General features: G+C 36.2%; 1 protein-coding gene across 3 annotated transcripts in view; it reads right to left on the bottom strand.

Moving 5' to 3' along the window:
• Positions 1 to 27,067, bottom strand: part of dennd1b (DENN domain containing 1B) — a 222,795-nt gene that overhangs the window by 22,285 nt on the left and 173,443 nt on the right. For 2 of the 3 annotated variants that reach the window (XM_008119992.3, XM_008119993.3), the window contains 6 exons: positions 26,666 to 26,767; positions 18,950 to 19,040; positions 15,763 to 15,803; positions 15,019 to 15,087; positions 9,249 to 9,305; positions 8,345 to 8,455 (listed from right to left, as the gene is read on the bottom strand). In XM_008119992.3, coding sequence (XP_008118199.2) covers positions 8,345 to 8,455; positions 9,249 to 9,305; positions 15,019 to 15,087; positions 15,763 to 15,803; positions 18,950 to 19,040; positions 26,666 to 26,767 — 471 coding nt within the window. The remainder of the gene's footprint in view (positions 1 to 8,344; positions 8,456 to 9,248; positions 9,306 to 15,018; positions 15,088 to 15,762; positions 15,804 to 18,949; positions 19,041 to 26,665; positions 26,768 to 27,067) is intronic. The other variant, XM_062980777.1, reaches the window with a different exon arrangement.

The raw sequence follows: 27,067 nt of genomic DNA on the forward strand, positions 1-27,067 counted from the left end.
CTCATCCCATTCTCCCCGACTCTTTGACTGAGATGACAAAAAGACATGGAGGTATAGAGAACACCATTTCTGGGAAAGGAAAAGAGGGAAAAAAAGAAAAGAAGGGAGGTTCCTGATGTATGGGGACACCCTGTTTTCTGAAAGCAACAAACATGTTAGCCTGAAGGAGATTTGCCATGTACAAAACAGTAATAAAAAGGAGCAACTTACAAACTGAAATGTGTGCGTGCAATTGTTTTAAAGAAATTTTCTACTATGGCCTATTTAGGGAATAAAACATGAAAACAGAAATTCAATCATTTAACGTAATGCAATGTACAAGAAAACACTGAGGGAATGGAGGGTGTTGATTAAATTATTTTGCTGGTGGCATTTCATGCATTGTGATCTGCTCTCAGTTGTTCAGGACATACCAACTTATCAACACTCATTCAACCAACATACAAAGAATTCTATTTTAGGTTACAGAAGCTTCAATGAAATGCAGTTTTAGCAATGGACACTGCATTTAATTTGTGGCATCTTTATGAAAAGGGAGCTTGATGCATACATACATATACATACACACACATACACACATATATAATTTCTGACACACAGTGGTTTCTGGAAAATCCACACTGCACTCAAATGCCTCATTAAAAAAACATCACAGCTACCAGTTACTGAATGCCTGAAGGTACAATTGTAAGGATGAATATGCTAATTGTTATAAAGTGTACTTATATTTGTGATACATTGAGCTCTGCCAAATACACTAGAAAACCCTATAAGGCAGCTTCCCCCTCCAATTAAAAGGAAAAATTATAGTCATGCATCTGCCAAGACATTCACCACTGTTCTACATGAAATCCCTATTTTTAAACAGATGCTGTAGAAATAGAATGTTTTATTTATCCACTTAGCTGAAAGGCAACATATATGGACAGTGAAGATCCTCAATACCAAATCTTTTAACAGTACAACATTTATAGGTCATTCCTCCCAGGATGTGGGAGAGAGGCAGAAGCCATACAAATGTAACAAAATTGGGAAAAATACTGTAAAATTCCTTAAGCTACTTCCAAACAGCTAACTTGGAATTTATCGCGATGGTACATTCAATCTAACTTTGACAAAAGACAGAAGAGTGATTAGTTAGCCGTTAAGCCAGGAAAGAGTTAAGAGTAAAATACATGCCAAGGTTTTAATAAGGCTTAACAATAAAAAAGAAAAAAGAAAAGAAAGAAAGCTTCAGCCCTCTACTTTCACTAGATTTGGTGGTGGTGGTTTTTCCCTCGCTTAGGGCAATCCATCTGTTAATTTTGACTTGCAATGCGGCTAAGCTTTCTCCTTTTTTTTCCCCCTCCCTCCTTTGCGTAGCCACCACCAAACCGCCCAGAATAGCTCTGAGGAGGCTGACACATGTCTTACAGAAATAGAATAATTCTTTTCCGAACGTCTTAGGAAAAGATCAATCGTGCATTTTCTTTATGTGTTGCTTTGTTGAAGGAAGGGGGTGGTCCTCCCCATCACTTTGCAGGAACCCATTACAAGCACAAAGAAGCCAACGCAACAAGCTGCTTTGCAATAAAAAGTATTTAATCACCTACCTTATAAAGAAGCAATTTTGTTTTGAAAAGAATCACAACATATATTAATTTATGTATATATTTTTAAATCTGAACATTGATTCGGCAATGGGGAGCGGGGAAGAAATCTATGCTGGCTGTGATAGAGATGAGTAAATATTCATCGCGAACAACAGATATGCAGTGTGACCAATGCCAATATTCTCCCTGGGCCAAACTGGCCTTGTTTTCAATAAAAGCAGAGCAGTAGCCTTTCCCTTGAGCCCTGTTAGACTGATGTTGCAGTTGGAAACCTCATCCTCACACAAAAGCAAAGGGGCTGGGTTTTACAAACGCAGAGCCTAATTGGGAGATCTTCATGGCTGTACCCTTGACATTTATTTAAACCTCATCAAAAAAACAGGAAATAACTGGACTAATTAGCAGACTGGCATACAAACTACTGTTTGCTGGGGTAGAAAGCATATTCATATTCAGCTCCAGAAAAATGACAATAACACTAACGGCAACGTCAGATACAATGGCATTAATGTGATCTTCAACAATGGAGATGACTAGGGTTTTATATACTATTTTATAATGTCAACAATCAAAGGCCTAGCCGAAAATTATTGATGTTTTTAATATAGCTTTTGTATATATTTGTAATCATTAAATCCCTATCCCAGAACTAGGACTGAACAGAAAATATATTAGAGTTCATTTTTAAATTTAAATTATCATTTTGCTTATCTTGTATTCTCTTAGAAGATGTAAATATACATTTTGAACTAGAACTCTCAAAAGGTTGCTGTATAGAAATCAACATTGGGACAAATACAGCAAAGAAGACATTAATTTGAAACTAGATATTGATAGGCTGTCATTCAGATTCACACAGGATTACTTAAGTAGCTAAAGATTTCTGGGTAAATTCTTTGCATAAAATGCAGTAAAAAGGAACTTACACTAGAAAATAATGATTGGGATCGAGAATAAATTCTTTCTTTAACAGTGTAATTCTAAAGTCCTTAGCCCATCATTAAAATAATAATAGCTTAATTATTAAGTTTAGCATAAATTAAAGGATATACTGCTCTCAAACCTTGTCCAAAAAGATCTAAATTGCAAAACAAATTACATATTTTGCCAATTTGCAGTGCTTAATAATTAAGCAACCTGCATTTATAACTTGATAAGACTGGGACTACTGCTGATCAATTAATATGGAAAAGCAGATAGAACTAACTTGAAAATAAATCAGCACATATTTTCAAGATGCAGTAAATGTACAAGATCTACATAAAAACTCAATTTAATTGACAGATTGCCAACATTTTTGCTTTTAAAAGACAGCAATATATTCAATATAAAGGTACCAAAGATTTTGCCATATCAGTTTACAGAACACAGTGAACTTGTGTTAGAAAATGACACACTAATTGTCATACTGCTTAAAACTGTTAACTATACATCTGCAGTTAAGTTGTGTTTGTTTTTTTTACATATGCACTATTTGCTTTCTCAAATTGTCAATATATTAAATATTTACAGAACTAGGTTTTCTGAAAAACTTGATGCAACACACTGGGAAGCTACAGATGTAGAAATGTATAATCACTGACTTGAAAAGCAATCTGTAAAACTGCATATGACCAATTTGCCTATGGTAATTAAAAGTAAGAAGACAATAATACCCATAGTCTTTGGACTAAGGCTGGCTAGGCAAGAAGTAGAGTTGGAATAGCTACAAATCTCTGGGTGATTTGCAATAGGTCAGCAAGGATTTTTGACTCCCAAATGTTTAATAATGCTGTAACAAAATGAATATTCTGTCACTCTAAATTATACAGCTGAAATGAAGAAAGCTTGAGGTGATAACTGGGATTTGTATATAAAAAGCCTGAGTTACCTTCAATTCTTATGTGTCTCCAAGTTGCCTATTGACCCCTGGTGGTTCCATGTACATTTGATATTCACTGGTGGTGTCTCATCCAAGTACTAATCTTTGGGGGGGGGGGGGGGGAGCCTTGGCTAGCTTTTAAGATCAGATGGAACTCAAAACAATTATTCAACCTTATAATTGTAATTACGCTTCAGGTCCAACCTATCTTCAAGACCACATCTCTTTCTATGAGCAGGCACGGGCTTTAAGATCTACTGGGGAGGCTCTTCTCTTGGTCCCACCTCCGTCTCAAGTGTGGTTGGTAGGGACAAGAGAGAGAGCCTTCTCGGTGGTGGCCCCTGGCTCTGGAATGCCCTTCCGAGGAAGATCAGGCTAGCCCCTACCCTCCAAACCTTCCACAAACAATTAAAGATTTGGCTTTTCCGACAAGCTTTCAATCATGTTTAGACTCTAATACATACCCTTTACACTCTTTTAGCACTTTACAATTCTGAGGTCGAATACTGCTGTTTTATCTACAGCAACTGCTGTATTTTATTGTTTTTAACAGTGGGTACTGTGAATTTATGATATTGTGTTGACTGTTTATTGCCTATGTTTTGTTTTGCACTTGTATTTTGTGTTACACTTTGAGTGTTTTGTGAGCCACCTCAAGTCCCTCTGAGAGATGGTGGCAGGATATAAAGAAAAATTATTATTATTATTATTATTATTATTATTATTATTATTATTATTATTATTGATTCTAAATGTGTATGTTTTGCAACAAAACTGTGGATCACACAGTCTTATACACAACAGATCTGCCCATCCTGAACAGTTTCAACAACTAAGCCTAGAAGTGCTACTCTTACCAATGAATGCGCCATTTCTGCTACACACAAACACATGCTGGTAATACCATAGGAATTTTGTAAACATCCTAAAACTTGAGATTTTTTTCTGTTGGGGATTTCTAATGAACTATTTCAGGGTGTGAAGTTTATGGTGATTGTTTATATGATATTAACTGCAAGACTGTCATAAGTTCAAAAATGGAAATCCACAGAAAATGAAACTCCTCTCTCCACAAAAGAAGACTGGACTTTGAAGATCCCTTTGACATACAAGCAGCATTTTGAGTTAAGATCTAGCGCCAGTGGGAGTGCTAGCGTGAGAATACAAGTCTTTAGGGTTTCAAGGGAGTAGTCTCTGTATCTTGTGTCTCCATGCCTCGTGTTCTTGTCCGCTTTGAGAGATTGCTGTCTGTTGTGGTACGTTTGGTAGAGATTTGTGAGGTATTTGTTCCTTTTGTTTCATTCATGTTTCCATTTCGTACTGTCCATACGGACGGCATGAAACAGAAAGCCCCCACCCCCAAACAAAAACCACCTTGAAATGAAAGGTAGGCAGAAGCCAGTATCGGCTCCAAGCCTGCTTTTCAGATTGATTACCTCACAGGGCCTATGAGGTTGGCTGGGCCTTGCAATCTGCGGCCGATTGCCAAGTAAGGAGCGCTCCTTACTCGGTAATTACCTGCAGACCCTGCGAGGCCCGGGTGCATAGGCCCAAAGCCCTGCACCCAAGGCCCAGGTGCATAAACCCAAAACCTGCACTCATAGGCCCGGGAGTTTTGGGCCTACAGGTAAAGTCCCCCCCGCCCCCGCTCAAATTATGGGCTGAAAAAAAATGAAACTTTCAGCCTCTGAAACCAAACAAATATTTGACCTCCCGATTTCAGGAGGCTCATACGAAAATGGATCAGGGCCCCACTGAAAGCCGGGACACAAAACGGGACAAGGTAAGTCCTGAATGCACATCACTAATGAAGTGAGGGAGGGAGCAAGAGAGGGAGGCTGGAATGAGTACAATATAAAGAAAACGATGCTTCTGCCTCTTCACTTTGTGCTTCCTTGCCACAACTTTGTGCTTCTACCATTTTAAAGTTCATCTTTCTTCTGTATTTTTCCATATCAATCAGCATTTATACATTATTTGTTATTTATAAAGTACATTTTCTTATTTAAAATATGTAACAAAAATGGGGGAGAGGATGTTCGGGGGGCTGGAACAGATTAATAGCATTTCTATGGGGAATTCACTTTGAGATAAGTGTGTCTTGATTTAAGAGTTAGGAGCCTCCGGTGGCCTAGGGTATAAAAGCCTTGTGACTTGAAGGTTGGGTTGCTAACCTGAAGGCTGCCAGGTTCGAATCCCATCCAGGGAGAGCGTGGATGAGCTCCCTCTATCAGCTCCAGCTCCATGCGGGGACATGAGAGAAGCCTCCCACAAGGATGGTAAAACATCAAAAAACATCAAAACAGCATCCCCTGGGCAACGTCCTTGCAGACGGCCAATTCTCTCCAGAAGCAACTCCGGTTGCTCCTGACACGAAAAAAAAATTAAAGAGTTCAGTAATAGAAAGAATTAAACTCTTAACTCAAGGTATCACTGAATGTACAAAAACGTTTTGGTTGCAGGTGGTATATATATGAATTTATACTGTCCCAACACAAGCAGAACCATTGGATTCATTGTTGAATAGTGAGTCAAGTTATAAATTAATTCCATTGATTTGACTGTTCTGTTCTTCCTGGCATGAACAATAGGATCTTGGCCACTGCTATTTAAATGAATTTTGGAGCTCAAGGCAGTAATTAGCATGCTGAACTGTTACAAAAGAGGGAAATCTTGATTTAGAATAGGCCTCTTTTTAATGTTTTCTAGTACGTTCTTGGAAAAAGACTGAGCTTTTCCGGAGTGAACCCTGAAATTTCTGAAAGACTTGGCCCTTTCCAAATAAATGTGTACTTTACTTGTAGCTAGTTTCTCTCTAAAAGACACCCCCTTGAAAATTCTGCCCCTTCTCCCCCCCCCCCCAACTAACCTTATTTTGCTTTCACATTGTCAGAGGAAATTGTAAAAGCGAGCACTAGCCCTCTAGGTGCTCTGTAGCCTTCAATCCTTACTGACAGGGATAGCTTGCTTTCTTACTGAAATTGCAAAGTATGCACTGCAAATATATTCTGAACTCTATATTTTGCAGTGAAGATGCACTCCGGGTGCAACATTTATGTTGGCTTTCTTAGTTAAATGTGTACTAACATTTACTGGTTGATTTCTATCTAATGGCACTACCTTTCTGTGATGGTGATATTGTGTGTTCCTTTGAAGCAAGAGGCTAAACTGATGGCTGCAGTGCCGTTGTTAGGGTCTCCCATAGCAGACAGACTTTCGATAAGGAGGCAAACTAAACCTACCAAATTGCTACTGGGCAGCAGCAGAGGAATCTGTGAAAGCTCTCTCAGAGCCAATAGTGGAACATAGTTAACACTTGCAGAAGTGCATTTGCATTGCACAGAAGCAGGCACGATAAACCAGTTTTTAATGTCTATTACTATGAAAATCCTACGGGATAATCCAAAATAAAACGAGAAAATATCACATAATAAAACTCACAGGTTGAATGGCATTCAATGAGCTACTGAGGTACAACGAGCTACTGAGGGCAACTACAAGTAGAACTGTCATTAATTACACAACTAGACTTAAGTTAAAAGGATGTACAGCTGTTGACGTGAAGCTGCACAACACACATTACAGGAACATGGAATATGAAAAGCATGAAATTGGGGAAATTAAGACATTTTAAAACAAGAAATGGAATGTGTAAACAATGCAATACTTTGGGGTGAGTGAGGAAACAGGAATGGGAAAGATAACTCAGATAACTCCACAATATTTTATTCAACTAAGCAGAAGTGGGTGGCATGAATAGTGAGGAGAGATGTAGCAAAAGTAGCCAAAAATATAATGCAAAGTTTGATTAAATAATATCAAAAAGACTTCAGGGAAAACCCATCAATATAATTAAAGACATCTGACTTACAAAAGACTAATACTTACAAATGGAGTGAAACAAAAAGTGAGAGAAATCTATCCCTAGGAAGTTTAATTTACTCCTGAAAGAGTTATCATGGGGAAAAGGTGTCTCAACTGAATTCATTCAACTACGGAGACAGAAAAAGAAGAAATTTAAAGATTCTATGCTGGAGTCCAGGGGGAAACTGATCACATACCAAAATAAGACTTCTTGTTTAATCTAAGATATTGTAATGGAAAAGTTGGAATCAGAGTAGAATCATAAGTTGTGGGAAAAATTGGTCTAGGATCAATAAATGAAGCAGTGTGACTGACTAAATGTTACAAGGTCAGCAATTCATTGCAAACACATTCTTCAAGCAACCAGAGAAATCAAATAGAGTTGGAAGACAGCATATCTCCACTCTCCATGCAAAAAACAAGACCAGGAGCAGATTGTGGTACAGTTTATGAATGGTTAATACCAAAACTTGAATAAAGCTAAACAAGAGAATTAAACCAACTATAGTGTCAATATACAACCTGAAGAATATTCACATGTACATTTTTCCATTAGATATAAAATGATAACATCAACAAGGAAAATGAAAATGAGATGCTCTATAAAAATAAAATGATTACCATAACCCACGCCCACTCAGATTCTGCATTCTGTTTCCTCTTAAAATTACATTTTTAGCAGGCTAAATAAAACGTACTTTCTAACTTTATAGAAACTTCCCACAAGAAATTACCATAGCTCAGTGTTAGACCTTATTCTTTGGATACAAAAATAAGCAATTATAATTCTTGGCATTTCCATTTAAAATTATTTCCTCTTAAATTTCCATTTAAAATTATAGAGCAAGCTTAAGATAGATTAACAGGTCTTTAGAAAAAGAAGGAGGAGAAAGTAGAATTCTAATCATGCAACTTTGTATTCCACACCCATTCTGAACAAACAATGAGAACTAATTTCATTTCTTCTATACCACCCAATGGGTAGAAAAATTTCTTAAATGTCTGAGGTAGTGAGATAAAATATTACCTGCACAAGTCGTCTCTTTTCTGAATTTAGTCTTTGTGTATTGGGAAGCGTATAGATTGGAGCGTAATGTGCAAAACCTGAGGTACACGTTCCATACTCATCTTCTGTTTCCTGCAGTTGAAAAATTAGGATTGAAAACCTTTGTGTGTACACATACATACAAATACACAACACCAGAATTATTCTTCTAAAACAGAGAAAAGATGTAATAAGAAATTGACACCATCACAATCTTAAAGCTTCTAGTCTTATGTAGTATAACCAAGACAACATTTAAACGAGGAAGTAATAATTCAAGAACAATTATAACCCAATGTATTCATTTTGTTGAAACTTGAGGGGGAAAGCAATAAAATTCAATCTGCTCTCTTTACAAATGTGTATTGAAGGTTAAAAAATAAAAATACTAATTGAAATAAATGAACAGTTCCTCTGTGAGATGCTTCCAATAGTTTTACCTTGTTGCTCTTGAAAGACAAAGAGGTTTTAGCATGTTCAAGTACTGCCACCATTTATAGATCTCATGAAACCTAAACAGACAACTACACTTCCTAAATCAAATTTCTCTAGTAAAACTCAATTGCCTTAAATTCTCAGCTTGAAGCAAAGGCTTCAATTCTGATATCAAAGCAATCAGCTTTATGAAAACATACATCCTGTTAATGTATCTTTGAAGACCCCTGTTTTTTCATAATAAATATGCAAACAATAAAGAGATTATTCAAGTGGATGCATGGAATGACAGATAGTTGCCAGAGGGCTTGTTATAAAAAATGTATTGTTGAACAAAGGGCTAAGCATATTTCAAAAGTCATTAAAAACACAAATCTTGGGGGATTTGTAAGGTATATGCTTCAAACTGAAGCAAGAAACAAGGTAAGAAAGCACAAAGTCTATTACGCACCTTGTGTTTCAACTTACTCTTTACCTCTTTTATTCCCTGTTTGGCATGATCTTTTGCCTATGAAAGAAGAAAAAAGTGGATTTAACAAAACACTGGTTGGAAAAGTGCACTAGATGAGGTGAAATTTAATTGAAAATGAAATCTCTCACATTATGTGGTAAAAAGGGGAGATTACTTTTTTTTTAAATTTCACACATGATTGCTAATAAGGTTTAAGAGCACTGAAAGTTGGATTTTGGCATATGTGTATCTGGACTTCAAAAATACATTAATTACATTATTACTTTTAATATTTCTAAGATGTAGGTTCAGTCACCTGTTGAAAGGGAGAAAAATTAGGTTCGGAGTTTCACAACCTAGCAGTTTCATTTTCACATTTCTCCATTTTGCCTCCTCACATCTATATAAATAAAAATGTAATGTCTGTTTGTGAGGACCTCATATCTCTTAAACTACTACATAGATTGCTATGAAATTTGGAAACATTTTCCTAGGGGAAATTTGTGCCCCTAGGTGGCACAGCGAATTAAACTGCTTAACTGCTAAACTTGCTGACCGAAAGCTTGGTGGTTTGAATCTGGGGAGCGAGGTGAGCTCCCACTGTTAGGCCCAGTTTCTGCCAACCTAGCAGTTTGAAAACATGCAAATGTGAGTAGAACAATAGGTACTGCTTCTGCTGGAAGATAATGGTGTTCCATGCAGTCATGATGTAGGAGATATGTATAGACAATGCTGGCTTTTTGGCTTAGAAATGGAGATGAGCACCACCCCTCAGAGTCAGACACAACTAGACTTAATGTCAAGGAAAACCTTTACCTTTACTATACTAATGGTAGGCAGGCTGGTAGTCTCTACACATTTTACAATTATAACTCTAAGAAACCACAGATCATATAATTGATATCCAAGGATTATGGGTACTGTAATCTAGTTGATCCCATACTCGTGTTTCTTCAGCCTAGTGTTCAATCAGTGGTTGAGTGGCACATAATGGATGCACTCAATCAGACGTAAGTGGAGTCAATAGCTGGGCTAAGGCCAGAGTCCACTGAAAACACTGCAGTACAGCTAAGTACTAAATAACACCCACACTCTTATATAGTTCAGCATGCATAATCTATGTCCATTTTCCATTTTAAACAAGTCAAGTGAATGGTTTAGATGGCATCACTATAAAATTTTGATTTATTTCTACAGAGTACAATATATTGTCTGATACAGGATATGATTTGTGTCCAGTGCTTCCACGCTGTCAGATTTAGTTGATGTACCAACAGGGCCACTGAAAGTGCAAGATATCTTTGTGGAGGATAACTGCACCTTGGAAAACTTTGTTACTGATACATAAAGTCTAAGGACCTGCCCTTTTGAGTTTCCATTGCACTAAAATGTGATGCTGCATCAGGAAACACAAAAATGTAGAAGGAAGGCCATCAAGAAGAACCTCGCCAATGGAGGGAGTGCAATCAGAATCTAGTACTGGTGAAATATACACAGAACAGACTGGCTCAGGATTATAAAAGGGAAAAAATTGTAGGGGTATATCAAGTAGGAAAAAAGCAATCCATAATTTCCCACCAATCTGTTAATGAGTTGTATATAAATTATAAATGAGCACATGAATATACAGGGCCTTTAATGTATTTACCTGGATTATTTTTTTCATAGGTTCAGTACAATTTCGAATGATACATAATTAAAAATTCTCTTTTAAGGATGAGATTAAGGGACTTATTTATTTATTGATGACTGGAGCCTCAAAGGAAGAATGTGATTTGGAAGAATAATTTACCCAGCAAGGAAGCCTCTCCTCCGTGTTTGACACCTAGGGCGGCTTTATACACAACATTTTCCCAATGGTCGGACAACATCCACATAGAATGAAGGGGTACAAAACATACATCTTGCTGTCTGGTTTCACAACATGCCCACTTCTGGCAAAGCACCAATTTCTGTGTCCTAACTCCTTAGAACAAGCTACCCATTTTGAGAAGAGGGTCAACTTGATTACTGTGACTAGTTCTGCCATTAATTATGCAGCTACAGCCATTCAGGGTCTTTCTCAAAATTCTCAATGCCAGACTGTCATCCAAACCATGTTGAGGAGGAGGAGCCTTGCTACTGAGAAAAATAGCAGTAGACTAGAACTGCTCTGCATCCAGTCCTTCATAAAACAAATAGATTAAAGCTCAGAAAAAAGGAATGAATTGCACTGAAATATTAAGGAATAAAAAATAAGAGACGAGAAATATAAATATACTCAGATATGGATAAATTTTCAAACCAAAGCAAGGCATTGGAGGGACATGAACATAAAATTAAGTGAAGTGCTGTGAAAGAAGTTAAAGAAGGAGTGCAGTAAACTGAAACATGAACATATTGCTGAAATAATTAAGACGTCCAAACTGACTTAAAAGAAATTTTGAAGCCTATTAAATTTTTGTAATTAATTCGAAGATTAAAGATGTAGAAATAGATGCAAATGAGGTGTTAGGCACATATCCTCAATAGGAATCCAGAAAAACAGACACGTAAGCCAAAATACAGGAAAAATGGAATAAGTAGTGGAGCAAGAAAGAAAGAAATAATCCTTGCATATTTGTTTTTATAGCTTTGTAGAGAAAATGAGAAGGAGGATTTAATAACCAAAGTGGCAAGATGACTGCAACAATGCAGCCCTGACTCAGAAATAGAGATGATATAGAAAGAATTCAAAGATCATCAGCTTTTGAGTCATGGAATAAAAACAACGCAAGAAGCGTTATTTCATAGCTTGCTCACGGAAAAAGCAGTGATTTATAGAGTTTTGAAAAATATAAAATAATTAAATATTCCCAGGGATTATCCTTTCAAATAGAAATCATGATTGCATCAAATAAACTGTTGTTAATAATTATAGAAAACTTGAGTAAAAATTGCAAAAATGTAGATTAAAATAACGAAGACCAGTAGCACCAATAAAGAAGAAACAGTATTTCCATGTCTGGATCCATAGATATGAAACACCACTGCTTTCATTTAAAGGACTTATTTCAAAAGATGTATTTTCCCCATTCCTCTTTTTAATGTTTTCATCCCTAATTCCAAATTGTGTGGCTTCAAGTCATTTCTGACTTATGGCAAACCAAAGGAAAACTTGGTTTTCTTGGCAAGATTTGTTCAGCAGAGATTTTGTCCTTGCCTTCTTATGAGGCTGAAAGAACGTGATGCCCAAATTTGAGAATGGGCCTACATATCATCTCAAGCTGAAGCTCTGATTAGGAAGCTCAATTCTACTTTTTAGCTAACAATCCAGAAACAGATATGGTAAAAAATAATAATGTAAACATCAATGTACAGATAAATGCAACTTTTAGCATTACTTCTGCTACATTCAAACACATGATCCAAAGAAGTTTTCAGAGGAGAGTTTATAAAAGAATATTCAAAAATGAAAAATAGAAAAATAGAAAAAAAACAAAGAGAAAAGAAATCCAGATGCAGAAGACTATGTGATTCTGTGAAATTCTAGATTGCGATGATCTGAGTTATTTTCTATATATCCTGTGACCTCTTTTATTCCAATCTAGGTCTTTAAAAAATATTTCCCTATAGTCATTTCAAACCTATAGCACTATTCAAAACACTCAGTGGATTTTTAAGCATAGAAAAACAACTGCAGTGATTGGTATTCATGCTGCTCCCTGCATGCTGTTGTCATACATTTTTTCAATTGAATTCGTATAAGTTTTATTATGTGAACATGTGTTGGGGCTTTATGGATCTTGTTCACTACAAGTGATTCTTCTAGTGCAATCAAATATTTATTTTTATACAGAATGTTTATTAAGTAAATACTGTTTATCTCTGCTGCTCTTTGCCATTGGCCAAATTCAAAGACTGGTTAAATATTAAAGTTAACAAACTTAAAAAGAGAGAACGTAATTGGATACATAGGATGTTTATTTTAGTTGTAAGTATTAGCAGAGAAAAAAAGGAATTTTAATCTTCAGTTTCTCCAGTTTAAAATACTTTTGGAGAGCTGCTGCCAATGGATCTCACACCTGACTTTTGCAAACTATAAGCAAAAAAAGTCACATCACTGGGGTCAGTGTCATCTGTCATTGCTTGCTCTTGACAAGTCATATATTTTACTCACATTTATTATTTTATTTCAAAAACTTTCCCTGAAAATTAGGGACTGGAACTTAGATTTGGAAAGATTTCTTGCTACGAGAAAAACAAGATTTCTTAATGGTGGTTAAAATATAACTCTACAAAAGCAGCTGCCCTTGCTATACTTAATCTGGAAAAATATTATCAGGTCCCATCTATACTGCCATATACAATGTTCCCTCACTTATTGCAGGGGTTACGTTCCAGGACCATCCGCAATAAGGGAAAATCCACGAAGTAGGGACACTATATGCCTCATGCACGGAGGAGGAGTTGTTTAAAGCTACAGACAATGCGGTTGCTGTTGCCCGCTTTTGGTCCAAAACTATTTAGTTGCTTGTGATTTCTTTTTTTTTTTATTTCCATTATTTGAAATGTATTTGTTGTACAATGCTTTTGACACGAAATAAATAAACTATATTTATTTTAATGTTTATACATTATTTTAGTAGTTATACACTATTATAAGTCTTTATCAACCAATCGTGTGTTGATAAATCGCCTCCTTCTCTTCCTGTTGCCGCTTGGGCTCCTTTTCTCTCCCTTCGGCTTCTCCTTCCTCCCTTCCTTAGGCTGTAAATTGTAAGTTTTTATGATTTATAATATTCTTTTAGAATTTATTGAAAAATTGCAAAACAGCGAATCAGCAAAAGAGAGAACTGCGAAGTAGTGAGGGAACACTGTAACGAAGTTTCAAACTGCATAATGACCACTCATATAATGCAGTTTAATTGCACTGAACTGAATTATATGGGTCTACACTGACTACTGCGGTTTCAAACTGCATTATTTAACAGTGTAGATGGGATCTCATGCATTCCAGCTAGTACAACCCACCACATCCTTACAAGTCAATGACAAAAAGTGGGTTGAATTGAAAGAGATTAAAATTAATTATTAAATAATTATTTAATGTTTAGAAGAAAAGGAAAGTCAAACGTTTTTGTGCATTTTTGTACTAATACTGAGATCCTTGCCTGACTTATTTCCCCTTTGCACCCTTAGGATATTAATCTAAAATTTCAGCAAGGAAATGCATTTTAACCATAAGATAACTGAAAATGTAACAAATTTTATATAGATTAATTCATTAATTGCAAGCCAGTTACAAATAAGAAGTGGAAGTTCACACTTGAAAACCTTTCTCCAAAAGTTACAGAAAGTGAATCTTACAACTTTTTCAGTTAAACTGTATAGGTCAGATGGATTTATTTATTATTTATTTATAATGTCTGGATCTTGATTTCTTAATTTATTTGAAAGTTACTGTTTGGAAAATTTGAATGTATTTAGGGGGTCTGAATCTAAAATGTATAAAATACTTACTGAAAAATTATATTGCTAAAATAAGAGCTCCAAAATAATATGGCAATCAGAAATAGCAGTTAATAATGAGAAAGGAAAAATGAAATTAACAGAGGTGGTCTTCTTCCTTGAAGTCAATGGCAGCATCAATAAAAGAGATGAACATCCTATTTTGCTTCCAGTATACTCTATTATTACCCATCCCTTCCTTTTGGGAATAGGGAAGTGTATAAGAAATAACATTTTGCAATATCTTGCATAAGAATGGGACATGTCGTTGGTTGTGTAAATACAAAGGTATACATCTTACATATCGGTATGCTATTCTGACAGCTGGACTGGCTTTGTTCATTGCTGTGTTGATCAAGGCACCTCCTTTCTGAAAAAATATAAAATTTGTACATATTCTAAAATACGTAAAACACGTAGTAATGCTACTATCAGCCTAAGTAAAATGTTACAGTTTAGAAAAAATTGCTACCTCTTTGTTGAGTTAAAATATATTTCCCATTATCCTCCCATATGCCATTTCTACAGATTTCTACAGCTGTCTTTCGTCTACTTTGGTCTGCTACCACCCAAAGGCTCTAATATATCATTTCCAGGGCTGAAATATTTATCAGAGTACTCTAATGTAATCATACAGGAACAATTCAACAGGAAGTTCTCCTTCATAAGCTCTGATTACAGAAACGGATGTTCTACAGAGTGGCTTGTCCAGAAGTTCATTGTTCATATATTATCAAATATGTTGTATACATTCCCAGATATTTTCCTCTAAACTAAACAACAGCAATACTACTACATTATAGTCAAGGATGCATGCTACTGACATATTTTGTACTGCAACACAGACACCAGAGTATCAAATATTGTAATTTTAATCTGTATTTAATCTTTGTATATTTGTTATCCGTATTTTAATAGTGTTTTGTTTTATCTTGGTGTTTTAATTGTACCCACCTAGAGCCACAAGGAGAGGCACATAAATATTATTATTATTATTATTATTATTATTATTATTATTATTATTATTATTATTATTAGCTCATACCTTTACTTTACATACCCACTGGTGATATGATCTTGAATTTCCTAAAATGCAAATGAAAGGGAAACATAAAATATTAGAAACAACAATACAATTATTTGTCAGATACTTATTCACACTTTCTACTGAATGTCAAATATTTAGATTTCATGAGCTAAACAAATGGGAATAGTGTCTTATTTATTACAGCTCTATATGGCAGCTTGCTTTGCTGGCTTTCATTCATTCTTTTTTGCCATCAACAGCAGCTACTACCTCCATAGATGAAGAAAACGAGGCAAAGGGGAAAGCTACAAACATATATATATGTTCACTGGGTACTGTTACTCTAATAAATTGCTCACAATGGTCAAGTTAAAATTTGACAGCTCAAAGAGGGAGCCTTGCTTCTGAAACTGTTTACTAGAATAAGCCAAGATTATGCATCTACTTCTCAGATAACATCAAAAGCAAATTTACTGTTAATTTTGAGACATGTGTGAGAGGCAAAAGCAGTTGCTAACTAGACCCACAGCATGATCTTGGGGAAAAATTATATGCAAAAGTTTTCCAAAGGAATTACCTGGGATTTATAACAGTGTTTCAAAAGCCTCTTAAGCACCATAACAAAGCTAACATCAAGAGCCAGGGGGAAATTCTGTTTACTCTGCACTATTTGGCAATAGAGCTAAAACACTACATATTAACCCTATCTGTGGGAAGAGTAATCCATGGTCACAAATCTCTGCCTTCAACTATAAACTTCTGCTAAACAGCCATTTAGCAAGTAAATAAATGGGGATAAGACCACAGATTAAATTAGTTAAAAAGATCAAGCAGCAACTTGTGAGAATAAACTCTGCTTTCAGACTGGAGGGGCTTTCTGAACAGTCAAATCACAGGTGCAGAAATAACCTGACCTGGTAGGAAACTGCTTGTCATGTAGCTAAAAGGCAGGTGGGTGCTCAATCCAGGTTGTGTTTCCACTACCAAGATTCATTTCTGTTCTCAGAAGGTAGGTTTCTAAGACAGATGTTTAGGGTAAGGGCTCACCATCTTCTCCCTCTGCTCGTTTTCAATATGAAATTACATACAAAGAGTGTTTAGTGTTTAGCAACAACTCACGTTTGACACCTCAGACCAGTGATCTCATGACCAGTTCTACCCTAAACTGTAACATGATAGCTGTAACATGACCCAAAAATGCCAGGCCTACAATGTGTTTGACAATAAAACTATTCTGTTAAAACATCACATTCTTGCACTAGAAACTGTTTGATTTTGAAGCATGATTCCAAATCTAGACAGGATGCCATTTTGGGACCAAGAATGTATATGCTATATGAATATATGCTATCTTTTGTAATGAATTGCAACTCAATCTGCTGTTCTCCAGACTGGTGAAAATGACTACAAATATTGGCAAGATGGGGGAAAAGTGCTCATTCCTCCATATCAGGTAACACTATGTAACATGATTTTTATTTCTGGATTATAAATGTAATTTCTTAGTTAGTTCTATAATAAAAACATGGAAAAAGTCGATTGAACTGCAAAAACTTTGTTTTTGCAGGACATCCTGACCAAATTTTGCTCTAGTTTGTCAATGAATATATCAAACTTTAACATGGTTTGTGGCAGCGACAAAAACCAAGTTTCTGGAGTATAACAACTACTTTCAAAGTTAAGGACTTTACAATTAAACAAAAAATAACACTTTCAAACCAGGAACAGATTTTTTTTTTCAAATTTTGCTACATAGCATAATGAGGAGCATTGTTCTAATGCCCATCTGAAGCGTTATTCCTAAAAATAAATATCTATAATAAATGTGTAGCCAGATTTTAAACATATTTATTTGGAAAGAATTAAATCCCAGGTTATTCAACATGGTATAGTGATTTGAGCCTTGGATTTAGTTAGAATCCCTGCTCGGCCATGAAACCTCAGGAGTGACCTTTGCCAGATAACATTCTCTCAGGCCTTATCTACACTGAACATTTAACAGTTTCAAACTGGTATCAAAGAAAGTGGTTTCACTGTGCAGATGATTACATAGGCAATATTGGAACCAATTTGGATAATGATTACACAAACCAAAAAGCACTGATATGCATTTCCCCACATGCTTTTGCAGGAGTTTATTGCTGGGCACCACCGTTTGAAGCTAGCTTTGAACTGCAATAAACTGTTAGTGTAGCTCAAAGAAAGGCAAAGGAAAAACCCCTCTGAGCAAATCTTGTCAAGAAAACACCCAGTGTAAGTTCCCTGTATGGTCATCATAAGTCAGCAATGACTTGAAGGCCACAACAACATTCTACTAAACTTACTTCCAAGAAAGAATTCTCTCTCTGATTCTAAAGCATAACTAAAGTTACGGCACAAAGCAAATAGTAAAGCATGAAAAAATACTTTTAGCAAATATTTCTTTTAAAGTTTTCTAGATTTAGTAACTTCTATCTATTTAAATTGACATAAATATTCTTATACATTAAAACAAATAAGACTGAGTTGGGTTTTTTCAAGCTGCCATATCAATGTTTATGATATCTGCTGAAACCAATATCCCAGCTCTTTGTCTGAGGTTGCGTATTATCTACCTCCAGTCTAATTACAAGAGAGGTACTATTTCAGCAAGTGTTTTTTTCCCCTCTTACTGGAGAAATTTGTGGTACTGGCCTGCCTCAGAAAACAAGCGGCACACAAATTTGTACACTCATGGATAATCCACACACAACTGACTCACAAAAACAAAAAAGATTTGAAACCAAATTCAAGTGATAAAATCCTGAAGTTATAAATCACCAATTCCACAATTGCAAATACCAACTGTAGACTGCATTAATACTTTCCCCTACTATCCTCCAAGTATTAGCCACCTACTCATTAGATTGTCATTATAATTTGAAAAACATTAGCTGCTTTATTCACTATGGGCATAACAATGTGAATTTTACATGAGCTTGACTTTTGTGATTAGTGTGCCAAAATATTGGTCCAATGGAAGAATTCATTTTACCATGTAGTCATTTTCTGTAATGTCTCATTTGTTTTGTAGATCTAATAGTCCGTGTACTCAGTATACCAGTGTGAACTCCCTTTGGGTCAGTACCAAGCTAAAACCTAATGCTAAAGAAAATAGGCATTATCCACACTTCTATCAATGATGAAGAAAACACAGGAACCAAAAAATATACAAGTAAACATATACCTCCACTGAAGCCACCTGAAGAGATTTCTTCTTCAAAAACATCTGAAAACCCCTTTCCTGCATTGAGCTTTGCAAGCCGACCTTCGATAAACTGCAAGAAAAAAAAAGCAGATCTAAGAACATTTTTTATTAAGGATTCATATGTTTCTAATCTATTAAGTGTGTCAGGATGTTTCTAATAACACAGATGAAAAACTTTTCTTGATATTGTAGCTGTTTTTAATGTGAAAAAAAAGAATGGTGAATTTGAAAATAATAATAACAAAAATATAGTACTACATATAGTTCTTTCAAAAAAATTGCTATTTTAATCAATTTGGTTGTTACTGAGTTTTCATCAAGTGCAGACAGTGATGTTCCAGGCTGATTTCTTTTTATGCTTTTATGATTTTAACTGAATTTTAATACTAATTATATGTACTGTAATTCTGTTTTAAAGTTTCTATATTTGTCGATTTTAAATTGTATTGAAATGTTTTAAATGTAAGCTGCTTTGAGTCTTCTTAGAAAGAAAAAGGAGGGAATAAATTAACATAATAATGATAACAATAAAGCAAGTTGTGAAAAAAATTGTATTTGATGGAACAAATCTGAGGTCACTTTTGGAATTAAAAATGCCAGATTCCTTTAAAACCATGGCAGTAAAAGTAGAATAAATAGTGCTATAATTATGCTATGTGAATTGACCCCTGGTTCGTTAATGAAAATCATATAGTTCAACACTGGATGCTTATACTAGGAGCAAGAATTATGTGGCTCTTCAAATGTTGAAGGACTGTAGTTCCCAGCAGGAAAGTAGAGTTAGCAGCTCAGCAACTTCTGAAGGCTACAATGCTCCATTCAGAAAATAAAATCAACCATCCTGAGCAAATAAGATTTTAAATTTCCACAATGAAAACCCATGGAACAGAACTCCATGCAAAATGACCCACCAAAAAGCTCCATGTTGCCTGAAAGGATTAATAAAACTACTGCTTTCCCCCAATCTCCAAAAGCACTGACCTTTTTAGCATGCCTTCAAGCACTAATCTGTTTTTGTCAGGGTTAGGTAGTCCAAGAATAAGATAAACAAAGAAAGCATTTGACTGATTGCACTTTTTCCAACATGAATTACTACTAAATTGCTGTTAAGTGTAACAGTACACAGGAGCCAATAGAAATTAATTATTTGGCTAACTGTCATTCACTATCACATATTATCCAAACAGGCCTGTCAGTGACAATCTGATGCTTGTCAATGGATAGGCTGATGACATGAAACAAACTGTTCCATGAGTTTATATTTAGATATATGTGTATGTTTTAAAAAAAAGATAAACGCAGACATTGCAGTAGCAGAAAAGGACACACTATCATCAGCTATTATTTCCTCTTTTTCTCAACTAACATTCTTCCTGACCCACTTAAGCTGGCCTTTTTCCAAATGGGTTTGGTTCATGGTCAGACCATGGTATGGGATCACTGTATTATTTCACAGCAAGAATGAGATAAAGCACCTTTGGTTACCACTGTGCAGAAAACATTCTTTGAACTGTAAGACCTTATCTATTTGGTGGAAAGCTAAAAATCCACCCCTGGCTACAAAACCAAAATAAATGATTTATTAACAGTCTAATCGTTAGGTAAAATTGCACAGATAGAACATTCAGTGGCTAAATTTAGTTGGTGTTTTTCTCCGCCTTGCACAGAAGAAAACTTTTAATACAAATGGAAATCACAGGGAAATGAACAGGAGTTGAACAGCAGCAGGATTTGGTGGACTGTGTTGAATTAAATCCCAATGAATTAATAGTATACTTTAAAACAAGGAAGGCAGTCTATGGGCTGGATGTGGTCCCTAAAGAAATGTTATTTATTCTCATGATCTCTAGTTGTAAGAGGTTCTATACTTTCATATTGTGAAGTTAAACCTACCTTCTGAAATTGTGAATAGCATGAGAATATGCTGCAATTATCATGGATCTCAGAGAATATCAACTTTATTACAGAGTTCACCTCCAAGAGGTGCAGAACAAAGAACAGAGTAACTCCGCAAACAGAAGGACACACCTGATTAAAATATTTAAAAGAGAGCGGGCCTTCTCAGTATTGCCCCCCCCCCCCGGATCTGGAGCCCCCTCCCTAGGGAGATCAGGCAGGTGCCCACTCTTGCATCTTTTAAAAAAGAGTTAAAAACTTGGTTTTTTCATTGTGCTTTGAATAATTTAGTCTCAATGACCGAAATTTGGATCAATACACTTACTTCGCACTGCTCTTTCCCCCTATAATTAATTTTGGACGTCCGTCCCCCTCCCCAATGGTCGAGGAATGTTTGCACTTGATGCTCTTGCCCCAAAGCAGTTTATAACTATACTATTGCACTTTAGTCAAATGGCCCTTCCACACCATCCCCCTCCACCAACCTGGTGGTCCATCTTATTTTATCTCAGTCTTATTTTATTTCATAGTTACTCATTTTATATGCTAAATGAGTTTTTATGGTTTAATGTATTGTTTTGCTCAGTGTCGATTTTACTGTGTTCTTATTCATTGTAATTTGTTTTAAATTGTTGTATTTTGTTTATTGTTTTCGGGTTTTTGTCCCATGCTAGCCGCCCTGGGTCCCTGTTGGGAAATGGTGACAGGATAGAAAAATAAAGTTACTTACTTACTTACTTACTAGAGTCAGTGGTTAAGAGTGGTGGACCGGACTCTGAGGGATCTAGGTTTGAATCCCAACAAAGCCACAAAATTCACTGAACGATTCTGGGTCAATCACTCTCTCTTAATGTGATGTACATTAGACAAATTAGAGAGGTTAAGAACCATGTACCAAGATCCAGTTCTTTAGAAGAAAGAAGACATGTAAAGGCAACTAATATAATAAAATAAGATGGAAAATATTTCTGTTTGATTGAATAGTAGTTTCAAATTAGATAACTGCTCTATAATGATTTTGGCAGGAGGGAAGCACAATATGAACTCCAAAATGCTGCAAAATATGCAGGAAAATATATGCTGGTCAGCATTCTACTCCTGGCAATGTATACCATAACATTGTTCCCTTTATTGTATCAGTCCTGTTACTTGTGTGCCTTATTTTCAGATTCCAAATCAGTAAAGAAGATGTTATTTCTTCCCAGGAGGCATATTTTCTGCTTTATATATAGTGCTATGCAGTCAAGCCCAGATGTATTACCATTTCAACAATCCAGACTGACAAATGTTTGTCATAACTTAACCAAGATACTTCCTTCTTGACCTTTGATTCTGACTTATGATCCAGAGCCCCATTTCATTTCTTCCTCTTAATGAGGCATCATGTGCAAAGAAGCATTCCATCAGCTACAGTTGCCACTGTTTCCCAAAACAGCTATAAAGAGAAATCCAGGAGCTACAAAGACGTTATTATATATGAGGCTTAAGAACTATGGTATCAACGTAGTAACCATCTTGTGGTTGCAGGAACGTATCTTTGCTCTGCGGCTCAGTGAGATATAACATTCTTCTTCTCTCCCCCAAACAGAATCCTCCCTTATTATTTTCATTTAGACACAGGTGGGCTTTGTAGAGGATTAGTAAGCAGAAAGGGGGAGTACACAAGGATATACTTTATGAAGTCTCCAAACTGATCCAAAGCCATCTATTTTAGTTTAATTTTTCAAAATCTTCAAAAATCCATTCTAATTTATATACTATCATAATTTAACTTTCTGAAAGACTTCAAACATATTCTACTGTTCTGCTATAGGCCTATGAACTGTTCACAAGCTTCATTTTTTGTTTTAAAACTGTCTGTTAGTCCTGCAGAATCAAGGGCACTAACATATGCACTGATTTATTAAGTTCCCATTGGTTCAATGAATCAATGCTGTTCATGACAAAGAATTGGATTTAGGCCTCTGGTGATGGATGATTTAAATGTAGTCCTTTTTATTCAAATGATCCTGAATGAAGTCAAATTACAAAAAAAAAAACTCTTGGAAAAAAGGCAGCTGGGTGGAGAATGAATGACATCAAAAATAAAGTGGAAAAGAGGTGATACACATAAACATTGAATAGTTTAACAACAACCTTCTTTGCTTCTTGAAGATAGGATTATTTCTTTTCTATCCAATTTCACATATTTTACTTATAGTGGCATAAATCTTTACTTTAGCCATTCAATTATAAGAGACAGAAACTTGCCAGTTGTTCTCATAATGAAAGTTGCCTAATATCCTGTGAATTTCACTTATCTGTCATGGTAATATATCTTCAAAGTCTTAGCAGATTAGTTAAGGTTGGACTCCCTACCTAAAATTCTAGCTGCTTTAATCAGAGATTATGTTTTCCCATAGCATTGAACTACAATGTTTACCCAACAAAAAAAATACTTGTAAGCACTGGCTGCTTGGCCATTTTGGTATCACAATTTGTTCTTTTTCTGAGGTCCTTCAAGTCCACAATGTAAGGATTACTTTTCCTCAAACAAGAGAATGACAACTGTTTTGGTTTCTTTTAAAATATTTATTTATACAAGTATAGGTTCAAAATACGTATTTGGAAGACATGTGGCAGCCAGGCTATGCTATGACAAGACAGAATTGAAACAGCTTCACCAACTGAAAAAAGCCAAGAGCATTTCCACAACCCCGGGCTGTTTTAATGTTGGTATGATTTTTCTGCTTCAACCACTAAGGAGGAATAATTCAAATCTAGAAATGTCTTCCTTGCTGTACACATAACATCATATCATACATTTAGATTTACTGGGGAAGCAAATTTTGATTTTTGATTTTATTATTATTTAAATAATAAAAATAGCATATTATTTTGACATACTGCGCAGACCCTATTCCCCTGATTCCTCTGTGGCAGTCATAAGGGGCAATGAGAACCATCCATTTTTAAACTACTGTATTTTCTGGTGTACAAGACTAATTTTTGACCCAGGAGAATCCTCTCAAAAGTTGTGGGTCATCTTATACGCCGGGTGTCATCTTATAGGGCGGGTGCTGAAACTTCCGAGCTGGACTGGAGAATCTGCGGTCACTGCATATGGTGGTGGGAGCTCAAAAATGGCCACAACTGCATCCCCGCTGTATGCGGCAACCGCATGAAAGCAGCAAGGGTGGCGCTGTACAAGTACGGTAGAAGAAAATCCACCCATCAGGATTAGTGGGAAAAAGTGATTTAATGCTGTCCCGATGGCGAGGTGAGGGGGCACCTCACCGGGAAGGTGTAAGTGAAGGGAGGAGTAAGTTGTAGGCGTCTGGGATGCCTGGGATATGAAAAAAAGAGATAGAGTGAAAACCATGCCTCTTTTACCCATCTGCCCTGCCCTTGTATCCTATTACCATACCTTCTCCTCTGCTTCTCAGATCTTGCTTCTAAGGACTGCACTGAAGCGGTGCAGGCATGCATGAGCGAGATCTGAGAAGCAGAGAAGGAAGGTATGGTAATAGGATACAAGGGCAGGACAGACGGGTGAAAGAGGCGTGTTTGCACTACCGCTCTGATAATCTTGGAGACATGGAGGGCTGGGCAGGCAGGGAGACTGTTTTCCTGCTAAGTACCTGCATGTCATAAGCATTTGAATTAAAATTACCATATTGAAATCAAATCTGATGTTTTTTAATTTTTTATTTGGTGTACATTGGAAGAGGGGTAGTCTTATATGGCGAGTATATTCCAAACGCTGTATTTTAGGTGGAAAAGTTGTGGGTCGTCTTATACGCCCAGTCATCTTATACGCTGGAAAATATGGTACTTAGATTTCAGAGAAGCATCATGCTGCAGCACAACAAGATAACAAAATGAATTTTCTCAAAATTTGAACCCTTAGAAACTGACTTTTGGAAAGCAGATTTATTGTTTTTACACATCAACACTAAGTCATCACTGTAAAGATCTAAAAGGCCTGTATTATAAACAAGGGACATGATTTGTATCTTTCTAAATGCTATTACATTCTAGCCCACTCCTACAACTGTATAAATCTACTTTATACCTGAGGATTTAAATATCACTGTGTATTGCATCTGAAGAAGTTGGTTTATGTTCACAAAAACTCAAATTGGTTAGTCAGAAATTTGCTACTACATTCCTTTTTATTTTTATCCCCTTCCCTTCCTTCCTTTCAAAACTATCTTGTTACTCATCACTTCTGAACTCAGGGAAGTCTAAATCAAACCTACGAATGAGCCAAGATCATAAACCACAGTTTAATCCTAACATGTATGAACAAACAGAAGTTTATATTAATCGAAGTTTCCCTGAGTTTGGATGAAATGAAGATGAGAACTCCCAATCATCTCAGAGCTGTGCCTGTGTCTTGGACAGCTCTGAGGATGGAGATGAGGGGTTGTTGGAAAGACCAGTGTTGAAGCTGGAGACCAGCAGCTCCCAACAGCCCTCCTAGCCTAGCTTAGTTATTGCAGAAGAGGAGCCTTCAGCAGCAGGACGAGCAATCAGGAGCCAGTACATCAGGGCAGGCTAATGAAGTGTTAAAAGCTCCAGATGAGAGTGTGCTGCAACCTGCAGGTCTTATAGATTAGCAGAGAAACAGGCTCTACTCAAGCAACACCTGAGAACATAAGATAAAATGTTCTCAAGATTTCAGTCTTGTTACAGGTGGTAATGTCTTTGCTTCGTAATGTAATTCTGGACTCTTTAGAATCAGCCTTGTTGACTCTGGACTGTATCTTGGACTTCTGTGTTTTGGATTTTGCCTTCAACCTCGGACTCTGCTATCTTCAGACCATTGACTTTGTTGACTTTTGATTGGAATTCTGGTTGCTGTTTGTTGCTGCATAGACTTTGGAACTCCTTCAGCATAACTAAGGTAATTTGGTTTGTAAACTTATCTCACTCCCAACAGCTAGTATGTGCTAAAACTACAAGCCTACATAGAACAAAATGCATGAATCCAAGCCTCAGCTTTTCTTATGTATGCAATATGTTAGCATTACATCTGAAAAGGGCAACTTTAAACACTACTGGACAATCTTACTCTTACTGTACAATCTCACGGCTCAGGCCCTCCCTATCTTTGTGATCACATCTCCCTTTACAAACCAGCACGGGCTCTGAGATCTGCCGGGGGGGGGGGGGGGGGGTTCTCTTGCCACTGTCACAAGCACGGCTGGTGGGGATGAGGGAGAAGGCCTTCTCGGTGGTGGTTCCCCAACTCTGGAATGCCCTTCCCAGAGAGATCAGGCAAGCCCCTACACTTGGTGATTCCTGAGCAAGATTATTCTTAGCCACCCCCCCCCCCCGGGTTGTTAATTATTCTTTATTATGTTTAATTTGTTATCTGATTTCTTTTGCTATGTTGGAAACCGCTCTGAGTCCTTTCAAGGAGATAGGGAGGTATATAAATAAATAAATAAATAAATAAATATTATTATTTTTCAGCCAATTCTGCGTGAAAGACTAGTACATTAGTGAAGTGCTCTTTAGTGCAGCATTACCTAAATTGCTGGTGTGTATCCAACTATATAGGCTTATTTTAACAATTTCTTTTTTTTCTTCCTCACACCTTCTAATTGCCTTAATGGAACTGTGATTATTGCTACATGAAAGATGTAGTCAGAAAGCATAGATCGATACAGGATAAAGATACTAATATCAACAATTTAGATAGAAGTAGTGAGTACCTATTTTATAAATTGCACTCATTCCCTGTCTCCGAATAATCGCACACAGCATGCATTGGAAAACAATTAGATCAAGAATCCACTCACTCTGTAGTACCTGCTTAAAAAGTTGAAGATTCACTGCAGTTTCCAGAAATTGTTTGGTAGTGCTGGAACGGTGCTTAACAAAACTTTCTTCACAGAAACTGACAGGTTCTCCCTAAATTGAGAGAGAATGATTAGAAATAGAGTTATTTGAGAAGAATTATTGCCATTCATTTTAATTAATAAATTTAGGCATAGCAGCATTATTATGTTGATGTGCTCACAATTAAATTTGCTAAAGCCAAACTGACAAACTGATTACAAAATGGATGAACCGATCTCCCAAAGCAACATAAAACATGGCACCAAACATACCACTCAATATAATAACCAAAAAATGAAAGTCTGTTACTTCCTTGATAGACCAAATTTTAAAGATGAGCAATTTGTAAAGCTTTTAAGATAAGTAAGCAAG

Source organism: Anolis carolinensis, chromosome 4 (assembly GCF_035594765.1).
Source record: "Anolis carolinensis isolate JA03-04 chromosome 4, rAnoCar3.1.pri, whole genome shotgun sequence".
Classification (NCBI taxonomy): Eukaryota; Metazoa; Chordata; class Lepidosauria; order Squamata; family Dactyloidae; genus Anolis; species Anolis carolinensis.